The sequence below is a fragment of the Euprymna scolopes genome, chromosome 36, assembly GCF_053919585.1.
Source record: "Euprymna scolopes isolate OS-2025 chromosome 36, ASM5391958v1, whole genome shotgun sequence".
Taxonomy (NCBI): Eukaryota; Metazoa; Mollusca; class Cephalopoda; order Sepiida; family Sepiolidae; genus Euprymna; species Euprymna scolopes.
In genome coordinates this window covers 17,669,846-17,687,574 of record NC_136517.1, presented here as the reverse complement: position 1 = coordinate 17,687,574, position 17,729 = coordinate 17,669,846, and the positions used below count along the sequence as shown (strand labels likewise).

The 17,729-nt window shown below is 34.7% G+C and overlaps 1 protein-coding gene across 1 annotated transcript in view; it reads right to left on the bottom strand.

Moving 5' to 3' along the window:
* Positions 1 to 17,729, bottom strand: part of LOC145260365 (spermatogenesis-associated protein 17-like) — a 63,436-nt gene that overhangs the window by 16,191 nt on the left and 29,516 nt on the right. Inside the window, exons 4-6 of the mRNA XM_080118300.1 lie at positions 16,919 to 16,969; positions 15,820 to 15,923; positions 4,882 to 5,034 (exon numbers count right to left, since the gene is read on the bottom strand). Of these exons, the coding sequence (XP_079974426.1) occupies positions 4,882 to 5,034; positions 15,820 to 15,923; positions 16,919 to 16,969 (308 nt within the window). The remainder of the gene's footprint in view (positions 1 to 4,881; positions 5,035 to 15,819; positions 15,924 to 16,918; positions 16,970 to 17,729) is intronic.

Sequence of the window (17,729 nt, the reverse complement as noted above, 5' to 3'; positions counted from 1 at the left end):
GTAAATATGAAGAATTACTCCACCCTCGAAAATTCCTTTAAAATTACCACTTTTATAGGTTTTCGGGGCCGCTGAAAACGAAAATAACGTTTATAATTAAGGCAAACGAGTAGTTTCCAAGATATGAAGAAATGTTAGTTTTAAAAAGTGGAGGATCACTTTTCCATAATAATTTAACGTAAAATGATCACCCACTGTGTGGCCACGATTTGGGGGAGGGACTTTCTACCCTTGGAAAATCCTTTAAAAGTACCTGTTTAAATTGCAAAATGCGAAAGAAATCAAACAAAAAACTTTTTAGCCAAGAAACACACAGAAAAATTTAAAAAAAAAGCATCCATTTTTTTCTATCAAATTCATTTGCTGTTTTTATTGAAAACTATTTTCTCCCGGATTTTTGATAAAATTTTCGATAAAGGGCCGTACGTCTCACATTCGTATATAACAAAAAATTTTTTAAGATTTCGGTGTGCTAAAAACGAATCTGCAAACCGTTTTCGTTGCAAAAAAATAGTTTTTATGACATGAAGAAATTACTTTTTCGAAAAGTAGGCGATCACTTTTCCATGTAAATTTAACTTAAAATAAGCACCCACTTTCTAGCCACCTGAGAGAGGAGGGGATTTTTTCCCATGTTTATTGGCTAAACAACTTTCGTTTATGCTCGCGTGTAGCATAAACGAAGGCTACGGCTGTGAAATGGGAAATAGTCCCAGAGTCCAGGGGTTATTACCATGCAAAAGAAATTAAACAAAAAACTTTTTAGCAAAGAAACACAGAAAAATACCCCTCTCTCAGGTGGTCAGAAAGTGGGTGCTCATTCTAAGTTAAATTTACATTGAAAAGTGATCACCCACGTTTCGGAAAAGTAATTTCTTCATATCGTGAAAAATTTCTTTTTGCGACAGAAACGGTTTGCAAATTCGTTTTTAGTACACTGAAATCTACAATAAAATATTTCGTTATATACAAACATGAGATGGGCCTTAAAGTAAAATAATACCGGATTTTTTTGGAGCAGATTTGCCATTTAGTTGTACAAATATCCTCAAACCAGGTAATCACTAAAAGGGACTCTTAAAAGTCGTCATCTGTATCGAGCAAAGGTTTAAAACCACTGATTATATGTCAGCCTACGTCACAGTAACATATATTGAGTGAGTTCCTATCAGTATTTTGTATAGTATTTTAGTTTAAACTCATTTTCCCAAAATTTCCCCAAACTTAACGTGTTCGATACAGTCTGCCGCCATTTATATTTTTCAAATATACTGATAAACACTGCATGTTTTTGAACCGATTAAACATTATACATTACATAAAAACACTACAATGTTATCCAGTTAGGTAGAACATTTACTTTTCTTGCCTTTGATAAAATTTATTTGTTATATATTTATTTTTTGACAATTTCTTTGTATCTGTGTTTAGTAATACAAGCCCTTTTCATTTAATGTAACGTTTAGTCGGCTTGAAAAACAGTGTTTATTGGTGTATTTGAAAGATACAAATAGTGGCGGACACTGTTGATTACGTTGTTTGAGAAAGTGAGTTAAAACTAAAAAACTATACAAAATACTGTCACAAACCCACCGATTATGTCAGCCTATGTCAGGGTAACATATATTCGGTGGGGTTTTGACACTGTATTTTATAGTTTTTAGTTTTCAACTTACTTTCCCAAACTTAACGTATTCAACAGAGTCTGCAACCATTTCTGTATTTCGAGCCGATTAAACATTTTACATTGCATAAAAACACTAAACAATTATCCAGTTAGGTAGAAACATAACTTACCTTACCTTTGCTTTCATTTATTTGTTTTTGGACAACTTTTTCAAATCTGTGTATAGTAACCCACCCCACCCCCAATCACTCAAATATCAATTACTTAACTCACATTTTTGTATACAGAAAAAAAAAAAAAAAAATTTAGCGTTTCAACATTTTTGCTACGTTCAGCTTTATCCACTGATTGTTGGTGGAGCCCAAGCCATGATTGACGGTAATCCCGAGGATCAGGATTCAATTCTGCAAGAGTACCATTTTTTTTCATTTTCACCTTTTTTATTTTACTTTTTGGAATGGATTGCTGTACTAAGAATATAAGAAACATGCATTTTCTCTTTTTATTAGAATTTTCCATTACACCAAATTGAGCCACAGCAACGCGTGGCAGGGTACAGCTAGTATATATATATATATTGACTCAGCACTTATCGCAAATTCAAGCACAATTAAACGTGGAGGCTTCCATAATTTATCGCCATTAGTAAGTAAACTCATATTATAGGGTGGACATCTATTCAATGTAGCCGACATCTATTCAATGTAGCCGCCTTCAGCCTCAATCACCGCCTCAGGAAGTATGCATTTTTCACAAGTGCTGGCAGGAGGTGGGAGGTCCTGTTGGTTATGTTCTCAATGTATGACCAAACGAAGTAGTCCAGCAGGTTATGGTCGGGGAAGGAGAGGGGCAGTGAGAGAAGGGTATAAAATCGTAGCACTCCTCTGAAGCCAAGATTGAATCTTTTTGGACTTGTGGGCCGGCACCAAGTCCTGCTTCCACACCCAGGTTCTGCCAGAGGCCATCTGATTGCACCAGGAGGTCACCACACTCTTCAACACATCCAGGTACACTTTGGTGTTGACTTTCAAGCCGACTTTGAAAATGTGAGGTGGCATGATGTGGCTCTCACTTGAAACCACACCAAAGACCATAACCGTGGCCGGAAACTTTGTTTTCATCACTTTGGGCACGTCCCTATTATTTGTGGCCATTCAGCGATGTGTTTTGAGGGTGCTGGCAATGGTCCTGTTGTCATAACTTGGATCAGTAGAGAGCATGAGTTATACAGTGGCGCATCTCCGATCTCGCTCACTGAACATTGTTGTCATTTTCAGACATGCTAGTAAATGGTCTGCAACAAAAAAAGAAAATAGGTTTTCATCAAACGGAAATTAAATCATGTCATCTTTTCAAGGGCGATAATTTTATCGTTCCACCCTGAAAAACAACATAATTTAATTTTAGACACATGTTAACTCTCTCTCTCTCTCTCTCTCTCTCTCTCTCTCTCTCTCTCTCACACCATAAAAACCACCACCTATAATAATTAATACATATAATCAGTCAATAAATTACTTAACGAAAATACACTTATTTCATTCATATTTGAATTATAACGCACTTATTTATTCCAAAAAGAATATAAATTACATCATATCTTTTTTAAATATACTAACTATTGACTTTAGTCTTGAAAAGACTAAGGATGCAGGTAGAAAGAAAACAGTGAGCACAAAGAGAGTTCCACAACATTGCAGTCCTTGAAAAGAAGCTACTGGAATAAGAAGCTGCATTACAATATCAAAAGAGTAAATTGGTGAAAACTACTAGACCAACGATTCAAACGAGCTGGAACAAAGGAAGCAGGGAATTGAAATATCTGTGCCATAATAGTATTTGTACAAAAGACTGAGAAGTTGCAGAGAAGAAAGGGATGGGGTAATCAAATTACAGATACGTTTCTGCACCTTATCGAAAACCCTCAAATGACATAGAGATGCACCAGCCCAAATATGACAGCAGTACTCCATACATGGTTTGATACATGGTTACTCGTGGAATGTGAGGACTAAAGGATAAAATAAGTGAAGCAAGAGTTGAAACTCTTTAAGACTGCTGCTCTATTTCCAGTGGTAAAAGCACACACACTCACAAACACAAACACACACATACACATGCACAAACACACACACACAAACACACAACTTTGAAACAAACTTTTGGCTACTTACTTCTTATTCAAGAACTTTAAAACTTCTCAACAAACTTTGATCTTTCAGTGTAGATTTTACATTTCTGTGAAATTGTTGGCATAAACATTTTGTTCTGTTAATTCATATTTTCTCATCTCATTCTCCAAAATTCTCTTGTTGAGTTATCATTTGTTAACTGGTGATTCATTCCTGTTTTTATCCAGTTGTTATCATTCGTCAAATTAATTGCATGCATATTAATTGTTAGCGCTGTTCTTGGAACTTTTCTAAGACGTTACTGTCACCAAAACACACTATCCGAAGCCAGAAGTGGAACTACAGGTTTGTTAAACTTACGATTCAAATAATTGCATTTTTTTTTCTTTGGTTTGTTATGCTTAGCCTTGCGTTAGTCACCTGGGTGTTCCAATCATGGTTAGTCCCATGAGGTGCTTATACACCCCAATACAAAAATGCTTCTGTTAGTGTTATTATTTTGTAAAATATAGTTATCGTGCTGGTTCAGGATATATCTACAGTCCCTGGTAAACAGTTTGAATCACTTGTAACGTGTTGATATTAATATAAAATAATACAATAAAATAAATTATAAAACTAAGGAAAAATCAAGATATTATATTAGCTAAGCTCATAATTACAAGATTAAAAAAGTAATAAATTGTAAATAAAATAATAATCCCATCAAAACTTATAATAAAGAAAATACCAAAACATATTAATTCCATATTAAATATTACAGAGTAGCCCAATGATACATAATATGCGCTTATATCTACAAATTTTCATTCCCACTGGAAAAATACAAAAATATATAAATCATATCTGCGTTTGTCAATGGAGTGACTCGTCACCTCAGAAGAACAAAGCAACATCTACTCCAAAGGAAAACTGAGATACAACTGCACTATACTATATGTGCTACTGCTATACCCTCACTGACTCAGGAGAGTACTAGGAGGGAGGAAAAGAAATAAGTTGCTAACTAGGAATTATGAGCACTTAAGCAAAATTGGAGTGACAAAACACCCCATGGGACTAATGCAGGGTTAAGTTTGAAATAGCCATTTTTGGGGGGGGGTCATTTTCCGTTTTTCTTACCCGTAAGGAGAATTGTAGATTCCAGGAATCGCTTTTGTGCTGACCAAATGATGATATTTAGAACAAATTTCAGTTTGCTTCCGTTTCTCAAATTCCTGAGCTCTTTCGATTTCAATCCTTTTCTGTTCTTCTTGCAAGATTTGAAGTTGTTTCCTGAATTGTAAAATAATAATTCTTTCCAGACGAGCTTTTATAAAAACATGTAAATAAACGATATAAAAATGCATATACAGATTATTTATTTAAAATACAAACACTTTATTAATTTCTATTAAACACATCCGAGCACCTTATATATAAAGTTAAGATAAAGCATTAAATTATATAGGAACTTTATTACATTATCAAGTTAATAAGGGTTAAAGAAACAGAAATAAGAGAAAACCCTCTTTAGGCCATGGCATATCAAGGCTAAATGCTTCTTGTCAGAAAAGGAAAAAAAGCCAATATTATACAAAAGTAAAAGTAAAAATTCAACACTGACTTTGAAAACATTCAGATTAGAAATGGAAAAATTTTTTTAGCTTAGAATTGGAAAAAATTATTTTATAGTGGGGGCGATCTGATGAGGGTGAAAAAAAAAAAAAAGGAACAAAAGAGAACAATAATACTAAAAGAATATTTCAGTCCTTTTCCGATCTTTTTGCAATATTTGAAGTGATGTCCTGAATTGTAAAATAATAATTATTTCTGTTTTTTGGGTTTTTTTTTTTTTTAAAAAAGCAACACAAATCAGCTTTTATATATAAAAAAAAAAAAAAACATGAAAATAACGATCTAAAAATGTTGAAATTTCTGCCATGACGTCATATGTGTGTCTGTCAACGTGATCGACCCATGTGGCCTAAACATGCATGATTCGCCACATGTTTCCAAACCATTTCTGCAGACAAAGAATTCTCACCGTTGATTTCCATAATTGGGCAAAGCATTTATAGAGATGAATTTATAAGAGCCGTTCCAAAAGTAATGCATTCTATTTTCTCATTCCGCCTGAATGGATCAGAAGGAATTACAAATTGCATTGCTATGATGATTGAACTTTAACATTCGTAACCTGAAAGCTTTATCTCTCTGTTGCAGATATTGACAGTGTGTGACTCTAAATCCGTCATGAATATGCGCCAGAAACAGAGATGCAACGTTGAATTCTGCCATGCAGAACCAATTGGACCAATCAACATCCACTGGCGCCTATTGAACGTTTACAAAGCCGATGCAGTTGATGTCAGCACAGTGAGGAGATGGATTCATCGGTTTTAGAGTGACGACAGAAATGTGATTTACAAAATGCATTCTAGACTTTACGACCAAGGCATCAAAAGGGGCTGGCAAAAGTGCATTAAAATGGTGATGACTTTATAGAAAAATATATTCTGAAGCATAAAAGATCGTTCAGTTTTGGCAATGCTGAAAGGTGTACTACTCAGTGATTATTATTATGATCATTATCAAAATTTGTTATTATGATCATTATCAAAATTTGTTATCATGATCATTATCAAAATTTGTTATTATGATCATTATCAAAATTTGCTATTATGATCATTATCAAAATTTGTTATTATGGTCATTTTTTTTTTTTTTTTTTTTTTACACAGTGATCACCACTTATAAAGGCCCGGAAGCCACTCAGGGATAAGGGTTATTGCAAGTACATTACGTTAGTGAGGAGATTTGCTGAAATGTTTACTTAAGGGGGCGGTTCATTAGGAATTTGTTAACATTGGACTTGAAGACATCCAAGTTGTAGTCCGGAGGGAAGCAGGCAGACAGAACAGAGTTCCACAGGCGTGCAGTTCTAAGAAAGAAGCTTTGTTCATGAATCTGCGTTTTGATTTAGGCACAGATATAGAGTGGGGGAAATTTTTCACAGTGGATTCAGCTAGACGGGTGTTTTTCGTGAAAGATTGGCGAGGGGGGACCAGAGATTGGAGTTCAGACGAGCATCTGCCATGGAAATAACGATAAAACAGAGACAGGCTCGCAACGTCTCTTCTGTGGGAGAGAGGTTGCAGGGTAGAGAAAAGGGCATCCCCCACTAAGCCATGAAGTCTATTTTGTACTCTGTCAAGGCAGGATAGGCTGTTTTTAGCAGCTCCTGCCCAGATATGGCAACAGTATTCCATCCTTGGACGTACTTGGCTTTTATATAGATAGAGAATTGCATCCGTAGTGAGATATCTTCTGGAGCGGTAGAAGGATCCCACCATCTTTCCAGCGACCTTGGCAACAGACTTGATGTACGTGTTCCATTTCAGATCAGGAGTAAAGGTCAAACCCAGAAGCTTGTCAAAACACGGGGCCTCACCCAGACGAGAGCCATCCATCACAATTGATGCCAGATGGGGATCAGAGCATTGATGATGTAAGGATAGCAGTTTGGTTTTGGATGCATTAAAGGTTACCAGCCACATCTTCCCCCACTGAACCACGCGCTCGAGATCAGAGGAGAGAGAATCCGAGAGAACTTTGTCATTTACAGCCTTTGATATGTTGCCGTAGATGGTCGTGTCATCAGCATAGATGTCAACGAATGATTTAAGTATGTGTTTAGGGAGGTCATTGATGTAGATCAGGAAGAGAGTTGGGCCCAGGATTGACCCCTGAGGGACTCCAGCATTTATATTGCAGGCCTCCGATTTTTGTCCATCTACCACTACTCTTATGAGCCTATCGAAGAGAAATGATTTAATGATTGAGAAAACATTTCCAGTTATACCGTAGCTGGAAATCTTGTGAAGTAGACCCTTATGCCATACCTTGTCGAAGGCCTTTGATATGTCAAGAGCAATTGCCCTAGAAAGGAAGCCTTTGTCAAGAGATTCACTAATCCTGTGGGATATAACCGTCAGCACATCTGCGGTAGATCTTGCAGAGCGGAAACCATATTGTGTGTCACTAAGAAGGTTATTCCTGCTGAGGTGGTTGACTATTTCTCTATTTAATATGGATTCCAGCAACTTACTCATAACACACAGGAGACTTATTGGTCTGTATTGAGAGGGAGATGACTTATCACCTGAATTCTTAAATACAGGGCAAACTGATGAGGTCTTCCAGGGAGTCGGAAAGCACTTCTCCTTAAGGCAGCGCTTAAATAGTTTCGTAAGTATGGGAGCAAGTTCTGGTTGAAGCTTTTTTAACACTATAATTGGGATGCCATCAGGGCCAGTTGCTTTACTGGAATCTAGGTTCTTTATTAGCTTGGCGACCTCATGCACGGATATTTGTATGTTACCTAGCTTGTTCTGTGTTATAGGAGGAAATATGGGGAGTTGATGGCCTTCGTCGCATAGGGTAGAATTAGCTGCAAAGTTCTTTGCAAATTGTTTGGCCTTGTCTGACGCTGACGAGATGACCTCTGGTCCATTGATAATGGTTGGGATAGAACGCACACTTCTGTTCAGGATCCTATTTGTTATTTGCCAAAACTGGTGGGATCCAAGCCGCTGATCAGCTACCTTGGATTTAACAGACTGGGCATATAGCTGTCTTGCATTTTTTATTACTCTTTTACAGTGGTTGCTGGCAGACCTAAAAGCAGCTTTAGTCTCAGTGCATCTATTACGTTGGTAGCTATGGAAAAAGTGATTTCTGTGCGCGATAGCAGCAGCACATTCTGGGGAGAACCATGGCTGGCTGTTAGGTTTTTGTTGGAATTTTCTAGATGGTATGAATTGGTCTATGCCTGCAATTAACCATTCGGTCAGATCTGATACTATAGAGGACACATCCTTTTTAAACATGGAGTGCAGAGGTAAATCAGATATGAATGTACGGAAGCTATCCCAGTCGGCCATAGAGTATCGGTATACAGTACGGTGGAGGGGTACATCTGGGGGCTTCTTACATTTCGTTTTTATCTTAACTGATACGACGGAGTGGTCGGAGGATCCTCGAGGAGAATGAACGGAATATGAACATAGCTCAGGGGAAGTTGAGAGAAAAAGGCCTAGGAGGCTTGCATATTGACCGGGTGTATCGGGCACACGGGTGGGTTCGCGAACAATCTGAGTGAGATCATAAGCAATGGCAAAATCATGACAAAACCTCCCCTCATCATCTGTCTTATTTGAATGGGTCAGCCATTCCACGTTATGGACATTATAGTCACCACAGATGTGGATGTTAGCTGAGGGATATGAAGACAGTATGTGGTCTATTTTCTCAGATATGCTCTTAAAGATAGTAACTCCGCTGTTGTGGGGCCTATAGAGGGCAAATATAAATGCAGTGGTGTTAGCAAGTGCAACCCTGAAGCACATATAGGGTAAATTAGGATCTTCTCTAGAGATATCCCTGCCACACGGGAAGCCATCCTTAATGTAGGCACATATTCCATGCCCATGGCGATCTTGGGGGTCAGATTTAGCTGTTAAATTTGAGTATCCGTTAATTATGAACTCATCTAGGGAAGTGGTCGGTCCTATTCCAGTTTCACTTAGAAAGAATATGTCCGGTTTTGTCTCCTGTAATTGGGTTTCAACCTCTGGAAGGTTGGAACGTAGACCCCTGATGTTGGAGAAGGAGACCTGGTAGTAGGGGTCTACGTTGGAAGATGGGGTTCTAGGTTTAATCGAGTTTTTATTCTGGAGATATTTCATGTTGAGGTTTGGGGATTTGTGGAATAGGTCGGCATACTTGGTTAGAGTAGTACAGAGAGGGAAAGTAAGAGAGAAAAAGACAGGAAATTTATTTATTTTTTTTGTAGCACACGAAAAGGTAAAGCCGTAACAATTACCCACTAGTATGGCATCGAGATGCCCCACCAGAGACTACTGCATGGTCCAGATCCACTCACCAAATGGCAATACAGCAGTCCCAGTACTTTGCGCCTGCTGATAGGACAGCCTCCTTAGTGGTTAATCCAAGGTTCGGGTCCCTGACTATCAGGCGGATAACGTCAGCCCAGACAAACGTTTACCTCCAGCACCCTTACTAGTGACATGGCTACAAGGACAGATAGAGACAGAAAAATTTCCGACATCTCAGACTACTGGTCACCAAGTACTACCGACCTTTAAGCAGCTTTTTCTTCACCCTTTGTCAGAAAAATCACTCATTGAATGAGGACTGGATGACAAAATAGGAGAAGCGAGAGTTACTGGAGCTGCCGATAACACATCCACTGTATTATTGTACAAAATTTGTTATTATGATCATTATCAAAATTTGTTATTATGGTCATTACCAAAATTTATTATTATGATCATTATCAAAATTTGTTATTATGATCATTATCAAAATTTGTTATTATGATCATTATAAAAATTTGTTATTATGATCATTATCAAAATTTGTAAAAATAGAATGGCAGAAACAATGTTATCATAGCGAAATTACAGATAAAATTATTTATGTTAAAATATTTTAATAAAAATGAATCTTAGTTTTCATAACTAGCATAAACAAAAATGTTAACTTGGTGAAAAAAAAAATGTTAAAACATAAACAAAATATGTGAACGAGAAAAAAACGGCTGAGCATGTCAGTTGCATAAACCATGTAAGTTGTCCAAAATGGTGTTTTTTCTACATTTTTTAAGGTAGACATCTGATGAGTACGTGATTAAATAGGCAGGAAAGACATAATTTTGTAAATTTGTAAGTCACAATACGAAACAATATAGCAATGGTTACCTTTTGAAAAGTAATAAATGACCATCTGAGAAAACTTGATATTTAGAACTTTGAGGATTATTACTTTTCACTATACATATACATATATATATATATATACTAGCATGGGTGCCCGGCGTTGCCCGGGTGTTTGGAGGTGTGTGTTGAGCAAAAAAAAAAACAGTGATAGTAGGAAGGCAGGCTCGAACCTGTACCACGAAGGAGGAAAAGAACAGGAAAAAAACATGACATTTTTGCTGTTACAACAACCGCCAAACTGGAAGTGATATAGGTTTAAATTAAGGCTAGATAATCGAAAAGAGGGAATGATTTTCGAAAATATCGGCGAAAAAAGCGACCCCTCCCTGTAGAAAAGTGCCCAGTTGAGGATGAAGAAATTAATGTTTTTAGCCAATTGTTTGGTACGTGTCGTCTGAAGGGTCGAGCTTCAAAACGATACTGATCCTGTGAAAATCTGTCACCTCTGTCGAAAGTTTTTAGCAGACATACATACATACATTTATATATTGGTAGCTCAAATTTTCGACCCAAACCGATTAAAAAGCTTACCCTATCTCTGAATACCCTTTATGTAAAATTTCAAATGTTTAGATCAGAAATTGTCTGAGTAATTTGTCAGACTGCAGAGGTCAAAATTTTTTAAACTTTGACCTCTATATGACCCCTTAGCATTTATTGTTTTGGGTTCAAATCAAGTTATTAAGTTAGATCCATGTCCAAGGAACCTATATCTAAAATTTCAATTGTTTATACTCAAAATTGGCGGAGGAGTTTTCTCAAAGGTAAAAATCGTTGAACTTTGACCCCTTAACAGCAAAATTTCTGGCCGAAAACCGATTACAAAGATTTTCCCACATCTCAATACTCTATACATCAAATTTTGAGTCTGTAGACTGAAAATTGACAGAGTTATTGTGTAGGGAAATGTACACAGACAGACAGACACACAGACAGACTCTTTCACTTCTATAGATATATAGATATATAAGCAAAAAAGGTAGTTTGCTTGAAGCATTGCTGGTAAGTAAATGTGGAAGAGTATAAGAAGGTTATAGCAATACAGGGAACTGCGTGTTAGAATGATGTGATGTATGGACAAAAATAGACAAATGAAAGAAGGTCTTGTAGAGTTATTTTTTTTTATCATCATATATACATTTGTCTTTCAGATCAATCGCAAATGCAAATCAGCAAAACTGACTTATTGTTTGAGATAACCGGTGTGGCAGAAGTCTTTGATAATTTGAGAATATAATCTCTTTTTTTTTCTTTTTTTTTTTTCAAAAAGGAAAGGGACCAAAAACATTTTGTTAAAAAAATGGGAAATGTCACAGAAGAGACGTTGCGAGCCTATCCTTGTTTTATCGTTATTTCCATGGCAGATGCTCGTCTGAACTCCAATCTCTGGTCCCCCCTCGCTAATCTTTCACAAAAAACACCCGTCTAGCTGAATCCACTGTGAAAAATTTCCCCCACTTTTTATCTGTGCCTAAATCAAAACGTAGATTCCATGAACAAAGCTTCTTTCTTAGAACTGCACGCCTGTGGAACTCTGTTCTGTCTGCCTGCTTCCCACCTGACTACAACTTGGATGTCTTCAAGTCCAACGTTAACAAATTCCTAATGAACCGCTCCCTTAAGTAAACACTTCATTAAATCTCTACACTAACGTACTTGCAATAACCCTTATCCCTGAGTGGCTTCCGGGCCTTTATAAGTGGTGACCACCAGGTAAAAAAAAAAAAAGGAGCCTTATCAAGATAATAAAAAGCTCATTTCTCTCATTTAACAGGTTTCCTCTGTCACTGAATCTAATTATCTCTAGTTTCTCATTCAATGAGCAATGTTTCTGACAAAGGGGGAAGAATTTCTGTTTTCAGGGTCGGAATCTATCCACCTAACGCTTATCATTAGTAAGTCTTTTGATCTTAAAGTATTATTTTTCATTTAGATCTTTACACCAAGTGGCTATATGCCTTGTCTAGAACGATACCCATAAAAAAAGTGCCTGCACATATAGTTAGTATATATGCTAGGATAATCTCGAGTATATAACTGCTACTATTTATCGCTATGACAGAACATAATTTTATGTTAAGCAGATTTAAATGGTCATAAACAATTATTCTAATTTTCGAGTGCTTTTATTTTATTTTGTTTTTATTTTATTTATTTAAGATTTTTATATTGTAAGTTGATGGATTCCATTCTCCTAACTATTAACAATTACTACGATATTTTCCCATTGACTACTGTACATTCCTTATTTCTTATCCTCAAGTGGCCTTTGGGCCTTGATAAGTGGTGACTCCTTTGTAAAAAAAAAACCCCAAAAATATAATTTTATGCTATACATATGCAAGTAATAATAAACTGCTTTCATTTTATTTTATTTCATTTCATTTCATTTTATTTTATTTCATTTTATTTTATTTCATTTAATTTAATTTCATTTTATTTTGTTTCATTCTTTTTATTTCATTTTATTTCATTTCATTTTATTTAATTTTATTTTATTTCATTTTATTTTATTTTATTTTATTTCATTTTATTTTATTTCATTTTATTTAATTTCATTTCATTTCATTTTATTTCATTTTATTTTATTTCATTTAATTTCATTTCATTTTATTTTGTTTCATTTTTTTTATTTCATTTTATTTAATTTCATTTTATTTAATTTTATTTAATTTCATTTTATTTAATTTTATTTTATTTCATTTTATTTAATTTCATTTCATTTCATTTTATTTTATTTCATTTCATTTTATTTTGTTTCATTTCATTTCATTTCATTTTATTTCATTTTATTTCATTTCATTTCATTTCATTTTATTTTATTTCATTTTATTTCATTTCATTTAATTTAATTTCATTTTATTTCATTTCATTTTTTTTATTTCATTTCATTTCATTTTATTCCATTTCATTTCATTTCATTTTATTTTATTTCATTTTATTTTATTTTATTTCATTTTATTTCATTTCATTTAATTTTATTTTATTTTATTTCATTTCATTTTATTTCATTTTATTTTATTTACTTTTAATTTAATTCATTTCATTTCATTTCATTTTTTTTTATTTTATTTCATTTCATTTCATTTCATTTTATTTTATTTCATTTTATTTTATTTTATTTTATTTCATTTTATTTCATTTCATTTTATTTTATTTCATTCTATTTCATTTCATTTCATTTCATTTTATTTCATTTTATTTTATTTCATTTTATTTTATTTTATTTTATTTTATTTTATTTCATTTTATTTTATTTCATTTTATTTTATTTTATTTTATTTATCTAAAAATCTTTTTAAAGATTTTTAAATTGAAAGCTGATGGATTCCATTTTGCTAACTAATTGAAAAAACAAATTATAACTCTGTAATAGTCTATTCATTAATAAGGTACTAGCACAGTATGGGACCTATGATTTATAAGGATATTGTCAATAAATTGTTGGGGGTAATTTTTTTTTTTTTATCTTCAAGTAGTTTTTTGTTTTTAGCTTTTCACATTAAGAGGCTACATGTCTTGTCTGGAGCGATTTTAATGAAAAAAATAAAAGGGTGCTTTTACTGTTGGGACCATTTGTTATGTAATAGGTTGAACACAAGAAAGTGTCGAGCTATCTATTTAGTCATCTATTTCTGTATCTATCCATCTCGGTCTATCCATCTATCTAACTGGAGAGATGGACGGGAAATGAATATGAAGAACATTTATAAGATCTGTCAAAATATGGTAAATCATATTATAGACACGTTTACCAGAAGGGCTGGTCAGCTGATTGGATCTGAATGTGAGTCAAGTTAGCTGGAGATTGAGAGTTGGAATTTGGAAGTTGAGCAGAGCGGACGGTTTAACAGGTCGTCCCCCCCCCTTCACTAGGGAGGGAGGTGTGAAAATAGAGACCTAAAAGTAACCACGCAAGCAAAGATATTCACTTTCCATTCTTCTGCGATCGACACCTAGAAAGTGAATAAAAACTATATGAAACCAATCATCGTCTTGGAGTCAATGTGTTTCGTCCAAACAGGTTCCAACCTCCCCTCCAAGAACAAGATGAATTCCAGGTGGACCAGATCAACCACCCATGAAGTTAAGATATGTTCAAAATACATGCATCACACACACACACACGCACACACATACACACATGAATATATCATAAATAGACAGCAACAACAATTCTAGTGGTCAAACAGTGAAGAATCACCAACAACAGACATTTAGTGACACGTATGCACACCAGGATGAACTCTTCGTCCTAAGTACGTATATCAACATTTAGATGATTATACAACATACACCGTTTTGGTACTTTTTTGGTACAAGATAATATAACACAATCAAAATCGTGAATCAAAAAACATTGTAACTTTTTAAGGTATCAGAAAAGGTATTGGAATCGGAAAAATTTGTGCCCATGACAAAAACGGTTCTTTTGTCTTTGTTTCTTTTTGTTTAAAACTTAATTTTCCAATTAATCGGCATTAATGATGAAATGATAAATATTTATTGATTTTATTTATCAATTCTAATACTTAAAGCTATAGATAATCCTCTACAAGTGGATTATTACGTTTGCAAAAATACACATATTACATGAGTTTTGTGGTAATCTCACCTCCCTCTCTTAAACAACAACTCTATATTTAGAAATGTAAAAGAATCAGAATAAGAATCGGTAATTGTATTGGAATCAGGAAAAATATTGGAATCGTCTGATCACTAGTTCATTCACAGATTTACAGGCTGTCATGTATCTGATTTATTTTTGCCAAACAATTTTATCATGTATACAAAATGATTTCTCATGAAAAGCTTCTATTTTACTTACAATTTGTGATTATATCGTTTCTCTGATTTAAGAGGTTTGCTCCTCCAATGAATCTAATTACCTCTAGTTTCTCATTAATAGAAAAAGTGCAATCGCAAATTTACAGCCTGTCTGATTCATTTCTGTCAAACAATTTTTACCATTTGTCTATACAAGATAAGCTTTGGTTAATATTGCATTCACGGGCCAAGTTCACAGTGTAGTATCTGTTCAGATGCTACACTTCACCTTTTCTGTACTCGATCAGTGTAGGAGAAATCTTTAATGACTGAGACAATTTTTATTTTTGTTCCTATCCAGAGTGCTCCTTTTTGGAGAGCTGGATTCTACCCACATTAAAAACCTACCTTGTGTCTAGCTCTGCCCTCGTGGGGAGGCAAGTAAACAGGAACACTGCATTCATGAAGCAATTCTGTAAAGTGAATGTTAGTAAATGATAACAATACGTACAGCACGTTTGCATTTTTTTCTGAAAGAGCCTTGAAATATTCTTTGCGTTTGTAGTAATTAAACACGTGTTTTCGGATCCAATATCCTCTCCAAACTTTCTGGATCTGAAGTTGAAATTAAAAAAAACAAAAAACAGAATTACTGTTTCTCCGCATGAGGATAAGACAAGAGAGAAAGAAAACAATGGCGTAGCATTTATAAAGATTCCTCCAGCTAAAAGTTAAATGAAAAATCTGAAAAAAACAAGCAAATATAATATATAAAAGGCTACATGTGTGTCTGTCTGTCTCCATATTTGCAAACTCTATCTCTTCCGAAACAAAAGTCACAGAGCGGTGCTAGGGGCCTCAAATGATTGGATTTTTTACAAACTATTCTTTTAGGGATCTTTAGCCAGTTAAATAGTTTTTAAGGGTCAAAAATGGGTCAAAATTGAAAAAAATCGTTATACATTTTGTACATTCATCTTAGTTTATTTTAAATTTTTAATTGGTTCACATGCGTGTCACACTGGTACAGTGGTAACGTCACCAGCTTTGAATGCTACAGTTTTGGTTTCGATTCTAGCTGATGGCACCCAAATACTTTTTTTACTTTTGAAATCATGATTCTATCATACTATATACCAAATCTGGACAAATTAAAATATTATATTTAAGCGTATTTTATGAACCCCCCTCCCCCCTCCCGCTACTATTATACTCATAATATTACACCCATTTAATAACATATAAGTAAAACAACACAAGATCATTTTTAATGCCTATATGAAATTTATCTTGTGTTCTTTCTCTGACCGCAACCTTTAACATTTACCCTTCAGTGTTATCCATTCTTTCTCTGACCGCAACCTTTAACATTTACCCTTCAGTGTTATCCATTCTTTCTCTGACCGCAACCTTTAACATTTACCCTTCAGTGTTATCCATTCTTTCTCTGACCGCAACCTTTAACATTTACCCTTCAGTGTTATCCATTCTTTCTCTGACCGCAACCTTTAACATTTACCCTTCAGTGTTATTCATTAAAGTAAATAAATATACAAAAAAAAACCCCAACTTTTTTTAAAAAATGTTTTTAATGTTTATGAAATACTTACCCTCGAGGCCATGGAATTGTAATGTTTCAAACTAATCGGCCGGAAAAATTCCTGTGAAAGAAAAATATAAAAAGAAAACATCACACATTAATGGAGAATTTCATCTATCCTCAAGCAAACTTTTTTCTTTTTTTTGCCTACATTATTGGGTCATACTATCAGTATTCTCCTCCCTAACTTTTGGAAAGAGAGGGATGAAGAGAAAAAGGGGTATAACAAGAGACAAGAGGAGATAAGTTTATCGGGTAAACAAAAGTATAGGAAATGGGGTTGGTGGAAAAACAATAGATAGGAAGTTGTTCACCAAGGAACACAAAAAGGAGCTGAGGTAGGATTGTTCATCAAGGTATGGTGATGATTAGGACAAAGGCGATCAATATATTTTAGAGTTAGTTCTAGGAGGGTCCATGTATTTTGTGTCAGTTTTAAGATTGTTAGGAATGATTTGTGGACAGTCTTGAGTTTGCGATAGTTGACAACAGTGACAGTTGAATGCGGCTTGGACAAGATCGGGAAAACTTTGGGAGATCGCTGAGCTGATATCAACCGATGAACTTGGCCTCAACAGAAAAATGATGATATTGGAGAGTAAGTTCCCATGATGATGTCCCACATGCACCTAAATCCACAGAATGTGTTTTCGGTGCTTTCTTTTGTTCTTTTGAGTATGAATTTGCGTGGGCAATCATTTAAAGTTCTTAAAATTCCTTTTTCAAAGGGAAAACCACATAAAAGCAGATGATAGCCCTTCTTAATTGCTTGCTATAAAACAGATTGCAGAAAAAACAGCACTGATAAATGTGCATAAAAT